Source organism: Eleutherodactylus coqui, chromosome 1, assembly GCF_035609145.1.
Source record: "Eleutherodactylus coqui strain aEleCoq1 chromosome 1, aEleCoq1.hap1, whole genome shotgun sequence".
In the NCBI taxonomy this organism is placed as follows: domain Eukaryota; kingdom Metazoa; phylum Chordata; class Amphibia; order Anura; family Eleutherodactylidae; genus Eleutherodactylus; species Eleutherodactylus coqui.
In genome coordinates this window covers 515,043,388-515,056,379 of record NC_089837.1, presented here as the reverse complement: position 1 = coordinate 515,056,379, position 12,992 = coordinate 515,043,388, and the positions used below count along the sequence as shown (strand labels likewise).

Genomic DNA, 12,992 nt, shown 5'->3' with positions numbered 1-12,992 from the left:
ACACACGTCATCGAATGCGCCACATGTGCGCATCAGAATAAGCACCTCCAAATAGGGCGCATTAATTGATCGCAAACTTGCGAAAAAGGGCCTGCGTGTCAGAATGTGCGTTCCAAAGCGGGGCGCATAAATACTACGTATTCAATGCGAAAAAAGGTTGAAAAAAGGCTGAAAGTGTCAAGAAGAGTCCATGCATCAATTAGTCAAATACAAAAAATAATACAAACAGTCCGGGAGGAACAAGGGCAAAACACACAGAGCAAACATCCAAATATAGCAAATCGCTACAAAACGCAGCAGAAACCGCTGTATATGAATATGTACAAAATTTGTTTGCAAATAAAGGATGTAAGTCCCTAGGTGTAGCTCCAAGTTCACTCCGGTAGATACCAATATCCAATATCTCAAACGAATGTATATTTCACCACTATAACAAAAGAAAAAAAGTATAAATAAGCAAAACAGAAAAAATGTTCAACAAATAAGACAAACATATCCAAATAAATACCAAATTCAAGAAATGCAAAAGTAAAAGTAAATCAGATACGGTGAGGATCAGCAGCACTATAGATATTGCATGATATTGTAATCTATATTGAGGCCACGTGGTGTCAACGTGTCTAAAGTATAGATCCAGCGTATTTCTTTTTTAAGGAGAATTTTTTCACGATCGCCACCACGTGAGAGAGGGGGCACACAGTCGATCACCCTAAATCGTAGTTGACCGACCGTGTGATCACTCTCCACAAAATGGCGCGAAACAGGTAATGATAGGTTCTAGGTACGAATAGAGCTTTTGTGTCCATTAATTCTAGTACGAATTTCAAGCGTTGTTTCTCCTACGTACTGTAGTCCACATGGACAACACAAAATGTAAATTACGTAAGAAGAAGAACACGTGAAGAAACCTTTAATCGAGAAAGCGGCACCCGTTAATGAATGGTGAAATTTATCACCTTTAAGCATATTATTCCAGCAAGAGCACCCTAGGCACGGGAAATTTCCCGAGCGGCGGGGTGCTAATAATGTTTGCTGTAAACCTGATTTCTTTTCATACAATGAGTGTACCAGAAGAAAATTGAATAAAAGGCAATCAAAAAGTTGTATGTAGTCCAAAATGTTAACAATGGAAAGTAAAAGTATAGTTAGCCCAGCAAAAAACAGAAACAGTTTCATCAATGGAAAAGTAAAAGAGGTTTTGGGTGCAACAAAGAAAGTAGTTTGTAAAAAAATAAATACATAAAAAAGTTGTTTTTTAAATTAGTACAAAATTAGGGCTTACTCAGACAGGCATATATCGATCGGGTTTTCATGCCCGGCCAATATACGCTGTCCCTCTCTGCAAGGGGAGGAGGCGGGTCTGGCTGGAAGCTAGTGCACTGAACTCCCGCCCCCTCTCCGCCCCTCACCACTGCTTACAATAGAGGGGCGGGGACAAGTTCTGCCAGTCCTCACCATGCAAACAGTGGCAAGGAACGGGGAGAGGGTGGAAGCTCAGTGCTCTTGCTCCCGGCCAGGCCTGCCTCCTTCTCTGCAGAGAGGGATGGTGTATATCGGGCAGGCGTGAAAACCCGACCGATATATGCCTGTCTGAATATGACCTTTAAACAGTATACATTTGGTGTTGCCGTTATTGTACTCACCAACAGAAAAAAAAGTTAACTTTTACTGCAGAGTGAATGTCATAAGAACAAAGCCACCCCAAAACAATTTTTTTCACATATTTCTCCAAACTAGTGTTAGTCCGTAAGAAATCACCAATACCAGGTAGAATTAAAATATTCAGGTCACGGGCGACAACACCCATCAATGAAGACCCAGACACACAATGTCAGTCAATGGTGGCAGGTTCTGCTGTCCTCTTCTGCTCATTGCTGTGCTTTATTAAGTCATAAAAGGTGTGTTAATCAATGGACACAAGTGCGCCGCTCTAGACATGGTTACATAATTCAAGGTATATGAGTATATACATTCTTGGCTATAAAAGTTGTTACTCAAAGTGGAACATTATTCTGGCAAAAACAAAATAACATCAGGAGGCACATTTTGCAATCTCACGCAATGTTACACAATGTTATACAATCAGAGGATAAACTCCCCCACACTGGCTATTCTGTTGGACATCCAATAACATCTCTGGAATAACTCTGGCCTTCAGACTGTATCCACAATTCCAAGAAATGAATGTGATTCCAATCCAAATATAGAGAATGTCAAAATACACTTCTCTGTGTTCTTAAAGGGAATGGTTTAAATGGCGGTCAAATGAATCAAAGTTAGAGAACAATTAAACATTAATATAACAGTCTCTCCTATTATTCCAGAGATAATATAGGATGATGCTATTCTCTAATTTAAAAAACAAAAACAAAGAAGACCTGCTATCCTTGCCCTGCCTTACAGAAACCTGCCCCAAGGAGTGTCTAGAGATCTTCCTCTGACTCTTCAAACCCACTCTCCCAACTGGTTCAGATCTCATCTCTCCCTTCCTTATGCTTCAGCCAGTATTCATATGAATTGTAGAAAACATAAACCTTAAAATATATAGGCAAATATTATGAGGTTATTCAGTTAGTTCTTGACAACTATGTCTAGTAAAAAAAATGTATAAAACTTTCCTGAGAAATGAATGTGATTCTAATTATCCAAAAATTGAGAATGTCAAAATGCACTTCTCTGTTTTCTTAAAGGAAATGGTTTAAACGGTGGTCAAATGAACCAAAGTTAGAGAGCCATTAAAAACTATTATAACACTAAGAGGTTTTCTAAAACGTTTCAATGCATTATATGGTGCATTAAAAAATACAACTTGACCTGCAAAAAAATAAGCCGTCATGTGGCTGTGTTAAGGGAAGAATAAAAGTGTTATGGCTCTTGGAAAGTGGGAACAAAAAACAGTAACAGCATTATAGCTAACGGCTTAAACGCAGGTGATAATGGCTCCTAACGGTGCTTTCAGATACTTTTTACATTACATATGGACTTGTGAAAAGTTTTCATCACTGGGAGTCTGAGTGTTGAGACCCTTACCCATCACTAGAAGAAGCAAACTAAAGCTCTCATCAGTGTGTTGATATCTAGTTGAAGGTTGTCTCAATACAAAAACTATGGGCTCATCTTCAGCAATGGCCGCCCTTTGACGAGTGCCGTTTCAGCGCTGGTTAAGAGCGCACAGAAAGCGCTTCCATTGGAAACAATTGTTTCCTATAGAAGCAATCAGATGCAGGAATTGTAGCCACACAAAACACTTGCATCTCTCTTAAAGATAGGACATGTTAGTGCTATGACCGCACCTAGCTCCATGGTGCGCACAATGATAGGACGTGACCTCTCTTTGCTGCATGCTTTCCGTAGGCCCCTACGGTAGCCTTAAAAGCACGCATCTCGCACAAAGGATTGTGTGAGCAGGCTGCTTCAAGCAGCTTCAATTAACTCATTCAAGCAAACTTTAATTTTTTACAATCTTTGCCCGTGGCTATATAGCGCTAAAACAGCGTTCGTCTGAAGAGGCCTAATAAGCAGTGACAGCGCTGGGAAGAATGCTTCAGCTGCTTCATTCTAGCAGATCAGTGAGGTCTCAGCATCCGCAGCCCCAGCCATAAAACACTTCACTTGACATGTCAAATGATTTTAAAGAGCGCACTTTTTCTAGGACATAAATGGGAAATCTACTAACTGAATATTTTTTTTCCTTTGTTTTATATTTAGAAAAATGAAGATTTTTGTTTCGCTAATGAAAACTGTTATAGCGGGTGTTGCCACAATATTAAAGATCTGTGGATATTTTCTGTATGTGGACCAAAAGTAAAAACTCAGAAATGTTTTGGTTCGGTGAGTACCTGTTAACAGCTGTTCTATTACTCTTTCCTACATACAGTATAAGACCTCATTCACAAGGGCTTTAAAGTGTCAGATTACACTTTGTTTTTTCCAACATGGATTTGACAGCTTTATACTCTGGAGAAAACAGCAAAATTATACCCCTCCTCGAAAACCACACTACTGATGACAAAGTGACAAAGAAAGAAATCTAAGCACAGACTTAACTAGGCGGAGTGCCTCGAGCTTCTCCTGCCACCCTTGTAGATATTGTCTTTACATCCAAAGATTCTTTCTAAAGGTTCTGCATGGAAAGAAAAGCACAGGCTGGCACTGTGCCCCAGAACAATGCCCAGTGAACACTTGGTGGCCTATGTTCTAGCTGTGGCTAATGCTCTGGCTTGGCATCTGGGACACAGACTGGATCTATCATACATGATACACGCCTGTAAAGAGTTTGTTTAGTAGTTCAGAACAGAAACAGAAAATGTCCTTAAATAAAAGAGTTACCACTGCTGAACAGTGGTAAGAGCAAGTACTACATGTAGTCGCTGCCAACCTGTAATCAAAGACTGATGGGCGGCTACCAGAGCATCTGCACTGCATCATAAGGATAATTTCAGCTTTGTTTTGTGCTTTCTTATTTTAATCTGGAGTCAGGTAGGTACTGTTCAAATGTTGATCCATGGAATATTTTGATTGCCATTATGAAGTTGAGAAGGATTTTTTATCCCCACAAAATGGGGTAAATTGGCTTCTTACTCATTGGGGATTTTTTGCCATCTTCTGGATCTACAAGGGGAGGGAGGAGAACAGGTTTACCTGGATGGGCAGCTGTCTTTTTTCAGCCTAGCATACTAGGTTACTGACTATTGAATGCCCATTTAATAGAGATTCACCGCCTTTTTAGTTTTTTTCTGAAACTTGTGGTGTAACAGTTAATGACCATACCCCTGGTTGTCTAATAATTGGAAGAGCTCTTTTGGTCTTTAGCAGAGAAAGGGTAATGACCATATTCCTGGTGGTCTTCGCCAGTGGACGACACATCCCTGGTGGTCTAAGGAAGATAGTTGCATAAATTCAACATGCCCAACATTCTCTGAACGCATCCATAGGAACCTATTGGTTAATATAGAAGTACATTATGTGCGCTACTATATTGCAGACGGACAATGCCCGTGTTAAAGAGGCCTACTCGCAAGCATGCTCCTTGTTGCATGTACAGCCAGCATACTGGTTTTCTTTGTACACTTGTGCACTGACTAACCTGATATTCTCTATAGGCTGTGAACCTTTCCCATACTATATGCCTTTTCCACCAGTCCAAGTGTAGTGGCCCAGTACATGCTTTCCTGGCCCCCTCCAAAATGTCATACATGTATGTCTTATGTAGATGCTTTGTGCAAAACTGTTTCGGCATTCTGTTATGTGCATTGCACATCTGCAGCAAATGAGAGGTTAATGTCTGCAAAAGTGTGAGCTGGTTGTCTGTAAATGTATCAATTCATGTCCTGTCATGTGGTATGAGTGAGGCTATAAATGTGAGTAATTGCGAGATGGAAAGGTAGTTGAGGAGGTCGGCCATCTTTCTGGAGCTGAGAGAGCAAAGCACATAGGCACCTTCAGACCTCATGTGTTGGAGGATAGAGAGCAAGAAAGAAAGAACCAGTCTTAAGTCTTTTCTACACAAGGCCCAGTGCAAAGGTAGTCTTCTTCTCAATTGTTCACTCCCAAGCATCTTGAAGTCTGGGACCGCTGGGTGGAGGAGCACATGTAGAATTGTTACACACAAGCATCCTGAAGCCAGGGATCACTGTGTGGAGGTACTCATCTTCAAGTCTGTCTGTATATATTTCCAATTCTACCTGCACTTACAATATTGTTTATTTTTACCTTGTATTATTGGAGTGTTTATTCACGTACAGTTGTTCCAGGCCCTGACTGTTCCCGCTGACCTAAGGGACTATGCTCCTGTCAGTCTCTCTCTCTCTCTCCCTTCCCCTGTCTGCCAGACAAAAAATTTTCAGATGACGCGTGCTGCGTCGCGGCGGGGAGGGGCCAAAACAGGCACGTCACAGTGGGGAGGAGCCAAAGCTGGGGCGGGGTCAAACACGATTTGACCCTCGTTAGAGTAACGAGCACCATCGAGTACGCTAATACTCGAACGAGCATCAAGCTCGACAGAGTAAGTTTGCTCAACTCTAAAGACCACCTTGAAGTTCCCACAAATTAGATGGAGGTACTGACATGCTCTCGCTTTTCTCGTGCCACACTTTCAAAACAGTTCTGTGAAAGTGTGTTTACATCAGATTAACACTAGAGATGAGCAAGCATACTCGCTAAGGGCAATTGCTTGATCGAGCATTGCCGTTAGCGAGTACCTGCCCGCTTGAGAGCAAAGATTCAGCTGCCGGCGGCGGGGAAGAGCGGGGAGGAACGGAGGGGAGATCTCTCTCTCCCTCTGTCCCCCCGCCCCCCCTGCTCACTGCCGCAACCCACCTGTCACCTGCGCCGGCACCCAAACCTTTGCTCCCGAGCGGGGAGATACTCGTTAAGGACAATGCTCGATTGAGCAATTATCCTTAGCGAGTATGCTCGCTCATCTCTAATTAAGACCTTATAGTGTCTTCCATATAAAAGAGAGAGCATGTGTGGTCCCTAATGGGTTAACGTGTTTTTGAGCACTAGGAAAAATCCAGATGCCTTTTTCATAAAGCTTTTTAGCCCGTTTATGATTTTCCTATATAACTTCCACAGAAAAGAGTGCCAAACAGACCACATACGCACAATGTCTGTCTGAATGTTCAAGGACGCGTTCAGAGGACAGCTTGTGAGTTATGCATGAGAGTTTTAGGACTCCCGTCCCAGCGGACAGCACACAGATGCAGGTCCATGTACTGTCTGAGCGCGGGTAGTGGACATTACATATCTTACCCTCATCCATGACACGGACCAGAACAGGACATAGTCCACGCGAAATAGCGGTCATGTGATTAGCCTAATTGGCAAGTATGTGTCCGTGTGCCGTGAATTACATGGACAGCACAGATGGGGAACAGCCGTCTGAATTGTCCCTAATAGTCTTTCCTTCCTGGTGTGAAGTAATAATTGTGGCCGATCTCAGGAATAATAACAATGAAACAAACCTTATAAAAGAATTATAATTCACAGAACATTTATTTCCTCTCTTTTACATTTAGGACGATGGAGATTCCTGTGCTCTTAGTGAATATTGTAAGAGCGGGTGCTGCAAAAATACTGGGGGGAATTCAGGTAGATGTAGCCCAAAAGCAAAAGAAAATGAGGAGTGTGACCCTGAGGTGAGTATCTGTAAGCGGCTGCTGTACTGGTTTCTATCAGGCCGTCTTCACACCGCGAAGGGGGAGTTGTACTTGAGATTCTCATGATTAGTTTGCATGGCGCAGCACACAGACCCCCATACACATGCTGTGTGGGACCCCGCAGCTTACATGTCACATGCTTGTACAAGTCATGCAGAAATTTATCAAACTTGGATCACAAGCCGAATGGGGGAAAAATTTTTTAAAAAGTGTATCTTATCTTAGAACTCGACATGGAGCTGTTCCTCCTTTATTCCTCCTGGAAGTGTATGAATAGATACACGGTGGGCTGCTTGTACACTAGGCAGTGATGTGACATGAGCTTTTACTCCAAATTACCATAATTTTGGATACGCCCTGAAACCTCATGTTCCATCTATACAAGCTGTGTGGCCAAACACTGCATTGATAAGCTGCTATAAAGGTTTTATCACATGGATGATTTTAACATTCAAGTTCTGTATGAGTTTGAAACTGACAAAACTTGCACAAGACTTCGCCCCATTAGGGCCCAGTCAAATGGATATACTTTATATCCGTATTACAGCTGTATTTTTTATGGACAGTATACAACACCATTGATTTCCATTGATATATTCAAAATAGTGTATTTGACATGCATAAAAACTAGAGATGAGCGAACGTACTCGTCCGAGCTTGATACTCGTTCGAGTATTAGGGTGTTCGAGATGCTCGTTACTCGAGACGAGTACCACACGATGTTTGAGTTACTTTCACTTTCATCTCTGAGAAATTTGCACGCTTTTCTGGCCAATAGAAAGACAGGGAAGGCATTACAACTTCCTCCTGCGACATTCAAGCCCTATACCACCCCCCTGCAGTGAGTGGCTGGGGCGATCAGATGACACCCGAGTATTTAAATCTGCCCCTCCCGCGGCTCGCCACAGATGCATCCTGACATAGATCAGGGACAGTGCTGCTGATGCTGCTGCTTAGTCTTCAAGAACCCCAACGGTCCTTCTAAGGGCCACATCTGACCGTGTGCAGTACTGTTGAGGCTGCTTTTAGCAGTGTCGCACAATTTTTTATTTTTTTTTTGTATATCGGGCGTGCAGACCATAGCGTCCTCAGGCTGCAGTCATTTTACTCAGTATAGGGGCAGTACTGGTGAGGCAGGGACAGTGGTACAGGGAAAGAGGTATACTGGCTATATAGGCAGTGGGCTTTTTCCCAAAAACTTCAAAAAAATACAATATTTGGCCTGCCTGTCACTGCCTTCAGTTTACAGTGTCTCTGCTGGGGGAGGTAGTTGTTGAATTAACACCCAGCCTTGCGCATAATTGTTTCCTGCCTCTGCAGTGCGTTACGTACGCGAAGTCAGCCTCCAACAGGGAAATCGAAATACAGTGTATATCACAGTCAGTGTGATTGTTCCCAAAAACTTCAAAAAAATACAATATTTGGCCTGCCTGTCACTGCCTTCAGTTTACTGCGTCTCTGCTGGGGGTAGTAGTTGTTGAATTAATACCCAGCCTTCCCCATAATTGTGCCGACAGGCTTACACTCATAAAGATGAACAAAGCCTGGATTTCCCCAGACTTCTCTTCTCCACCAGCGGACAGCAGCGGTACCTAAACAATACGTAGGCTGCACCCGCGGATGGAAGCATCGTTCTCTATCACCATCAAAAACGGGGACCTTTTGGCTTCATCAATCTGTGTATAATATTCCTCCTCCTCCTCCTGCTCCTCCTCCTGAAACCTCACGTAATCACGCCGAACGGGCAATTTTTCTTAGGCCCACGGGCTGAGTCATATTGCTTTTGTAAACAATGTTTATACGTTTCAATTCTCATTAAAGCGTTGAAACTTTCACCTTAACCAATTTTTATTTTAACTGGGCTGCCTCCAGGCCTAGTTACAAATTAAGCCACATTAACCAAAGCGATTAATGGGTTTCACCTGCCCTCTTGGTTGGGCATGGGCAATTTTTCTGAGGTACATTAGTTCTGTTGGTACACCAATTTTTTTGGGCCCTCGCCTACAGTGTAATTCTAGTAATTTTTATGGGCTTCGCCTGCACTCATGCTACAGCAAGGTGTGTGGGGTTGGCCTACACTTTTGCTACATAAATGTAACTGCGGCCTTGTCTATACTGCAACTACTGAAATGTGAAAGAGACTGTTATCTCCCTAAACTGCTGCAACGGGAATGTTACTGTGGCCTGTCTTGACTGCTACTACTACTGAAATGGAACTAATACTGTGCTCCCCCTATACTGCTGCTTCGGAATTGTTACTGGGGCCTGTCTGGACTGCTACTACTACTGAAATGGAACTAATACTGTGCTCCCCCTATAATGCTGCTAGTGATATGTTGCTGGGGCCTGTCCCTAATGCTACGGCTGAAATGTTACTAATTCTGGGCTTTGCCTATACCGCTGCTAATGCTATGTCACTGGGGTGTGGAAACGGAGGCTTCCCAAAGACATGATGGTGGTGAGGCCATTTCCCACCAACGCGGTTACTGTTAAGGTGCATATAACCACGGATATGTGGAGAGGACACGTAGTGCCTCAAAAACATCCCCCTCCTCCTCCAACAATGAAAACATTCTTGGCAAATACCTTTGCATTCGTCTGTCTGGTGGCAGTCCAAGAATTTCACCTTTACCGACACAACAAGAGAGGCCCCCCACCATCCCCCCCGCCACGGCCCACTTAATGCTGGCCACATTCCGAAAACCAACTAAATAAAACCGCGCTACTAGGTCCGCAGTCACCACCACATTCCCACCAACGCAGTTACTGTTAAGGTACATATTACCAGTCAGACTGGGGCATGCAGTGTGTGCCGAAGCCCACCTGCATTAAATTGGACGTAACCTCAGCTGTGCTGGGCAATGCAATGGGATATATTTATGTACTGCCGGTGGCTTCCTGGGACCCACCTATGCTGTCGGTCCGCACTGAGTTGTAACTGCATGTGTCTACTTATAAAGAACCCCAGTCTGACTGGGGCATGCAGTGTGGGACGAAGCCCACCTGCATTAAACCTGATGTTACCTCAGCTTTGCAGGGCACTGCAATGGGATATATTTATGTACCGCCAGTGGGTTCCAGTGAGCCACCCATACTGTCAGTCCACACGGACTTCATATTAGGGATTTGTACCTGCCAGTGTCTATGTATTAAAAACCCCGGTCTGACTGGGGAATGCAGTGTGGGCCGAAGCCCACCTATATTTAATCTGACGTTAGCTCTACTATCCAGGGCACTGCATTGGGACAAACTACAGGAGCAATACAGCGCTCATGAGACGTGCACAGCTATGCTAGCATAGGAGTCCGCTGTAGGCCCGCGATTGCTGAGGGTTTGTGCAGAGGCCTATGTCCTTGGTGCAGTGAAAGTCCGCTTCCTGCCTAGGATTGCTGAAGCTGTGGGCCATGGCCTATGTCGTGGGCGTGGTGCAAGTCTGCCATGTTTGGCCGCTCAGATCAATTTTTGGTTCATGTCTTGGGCTTCCTAGGACCCACCTATGCTGTTGGTGCAAACTTAGTTCCCATCGCGGTGTTTGACCTGTCTGGCACAAAGACACTGACTGACTTGGGTAGAGGGCAGAGCGCTGACGGCTTTCCCCTTGCAGTGTGGATTGAGCTATGCGACACCTTGACAGAATGAATACTGTGTGGCACATGGGTTCCCCATTGCTATGCCCACGTTTGCAGCTCCTAATGGAGGTGGCACAGGATCGGAGTTCTCATTGCTTCTGTACAGCATTGTGGGCTATTGCCCCGCCCATTTTAAAGAGGGTCGCTGCCTGGCCTGCCCTGCCAACCCTCTATAGTGTGTGCCTGCGGTTCCTCCTCATGGCAGGCGCACTTATAAATAAACATGAGGGTGGTGTGGCTGTGAGGCCAGCGTGTGGCATGAGGGCAGCTGAAGGCTGCGCAGGGACACTTTGGTGTGCGCTGTGGACACTGGGTCGTGCAGGGAGGGGGGGGGGGGGGGTTGGGCAGCATGTAACCCAAGAGAAGAGGCAGGGGTGTGTCCCGCAGGTAGTGCTTGTGCTTTGTTGGAGGTAGTGTGGTGCTTAGCTAAGGTGTGCCTTGCTAATGAGGGTTTGTCCAAAGTAAAAATTGGTAGGGGGGCGGGGCACTCTTGCTGCTATTGTGGCTGAATAGTGGGACCTGGTAACCTGAAATGCAGCCCAGCATGTTGCCCCTCGCCTGCTCTATCCGTTTATGTGTCGTTTCCAGCACTTTCTTGGGTTTTGCAGATTTTCACAAATGAAAAACTTAGCGAGCATCGGCGATATACAAAAATGCTCGGGTCGCCCATTGATTTCAATGGGGTTCGTTACTCGAAACGAACCCTCGAGCATCGCGAAAAGTTCGACTCGAGTAACGAGCACCCGAGCATTTTGGTGCTCGCTCATCTCTAATAAAAACCCATATGACTTCTTTTTGACTGGATTTATGGAACCAAAAATTGCGTGATTTTGTTGCCCGTGTGAAACCACCCTAAGAAAATTGATGCCAGAGTGAGGGCGCCTTCACACTGGTAATTACAATTTTGCTGAAAATCATGGCAAAATCACAAATTTGCTCATGAGATATCTGAGCATCTGTGATGCTTTTTTTTGCAAAAACATGGCTGCTACTTGTGAATTTCTTCTTGTGTTTTCCTCATGATAGTAGGAGTTTTAATTGTTAAAAACACATTGAATGAAAATCGCAGGTTCGAGCATTGCAATGCGATAAAAAGTATACTCTATAGGGAAACATGGGCTAGATTGTTTTTGCACGCTACATCACATGACTGAGAACATCATAAATGGGAATTAATTAGTGATGATCTGCATAACCCAAGAAAGTGATGGAAACGACACAGAAACGGATAGGGCAGGCGAGGGGCAACATGCTGGGCTGCATTTCAGGTTCCCAGGTCCCACTATTCAGCCACAATAGCGGCAAGAGTGCCCTGCCCCCCTACCAATTTTTACTTGGGACAAACCCTCATTAGTAAGCCACACCTTAGCTAAGCACCACACTACCTCCAACTAAGCACAAGCACTGCCTGCGAGTCACACCACTGCCTTTTCTCCTGGGTTACATGCTGCCCAACCCCCCCCCCCCCCCCCCCCCCACACACACACACACAAACACACGACCCAGTGTCCACAGCGCACACAAAAGTGTCCTCATGCCACACGCTGGCTGCATAGCCACACCACCCTCATGTCTATTTATAAGTGTGTCTGCGATCAGGAGGAACCGGAGGGACACATTGCAGAGGGTTGGCAGGGCCAGCAGCGACCCTCTTTAAAAGGGGCGGGGCGATAGCTCACAATGCTGTACAGAAGGAATGAGAAATCCAATCCTGTGTCACCTCCGTCAGGAGCTGCAAACGTGGGCATAGCAATGGGGAATCCATGTGCCACACAGTATTCATTCTGTCAACGTGTCACATAGCTCAATCGACACTGCAAGGGGAAAGCCATCTGAACTCTGCTCCTACCCAAGTCAGTCAGTGTCACAGCATAGGTGGGTCCTAGGAAACCCAAGACATGAACAAAAAATAGATCTGAGCGGCCAAACATGGCAGACTTGCACCGCGCCCACGACATAGGCCTCGGCCCACAGCTTCAGCAATCCTAGGCAGGAAGCGGACTTTCACTGCACCCAGGACATAGGCCTCTGCACAAACGTTCAGCAGTCGCGGGCCTACAGCGGACTCCTATGCTAGCGTAGCTGTGCACATCTCATTAGCGCTGTATTGCTCCTGTACATTGTCCCAATGCAGTGCCCCGGATAGTAGAACTAACGTCAGATTAAATACAGGTGGGCTTCAGCCCACACTGCATGCCCCAGT

At 45.0% G+C, this 12,992-nt stretch overlaps 2 protein-coding genes across 2 annotated transcripts in view; both read left to right on the top strand.

Moving 5' to 3' along the window:
- LOC136588589 (keratin-associated protein 10-4-like) overlaps positions 1–12,992 on the top strand; it is an 820,730-nt gene that overhangs the window by 599,708 nt on the left and 208,030 nt on the right. The gene's annotated exons all lie outside the window — the stretch shown is intronic.
- LOC136617008 (uncharacterized) overlaps positions 1–12,992 on the top strand; it is a 60,416-nt gene that overhangs the window by 39,431 nt on the left and 7,993 nt on the right. Inside the window, exons 4-5 of the mRNA XM_066594226.1 lie at positions 3,709–3,831; positions 7,020–7,139. Of these exons, the coding sequence (XP_066450323.1) occupies positions 3,709–3,831; positions 7,020–7,139 (243 nt within the window). The remainder of the gene's footprint in view (positions 1–3,708; positions 3,832–7,019; positions 7,140–12,992) is intronic.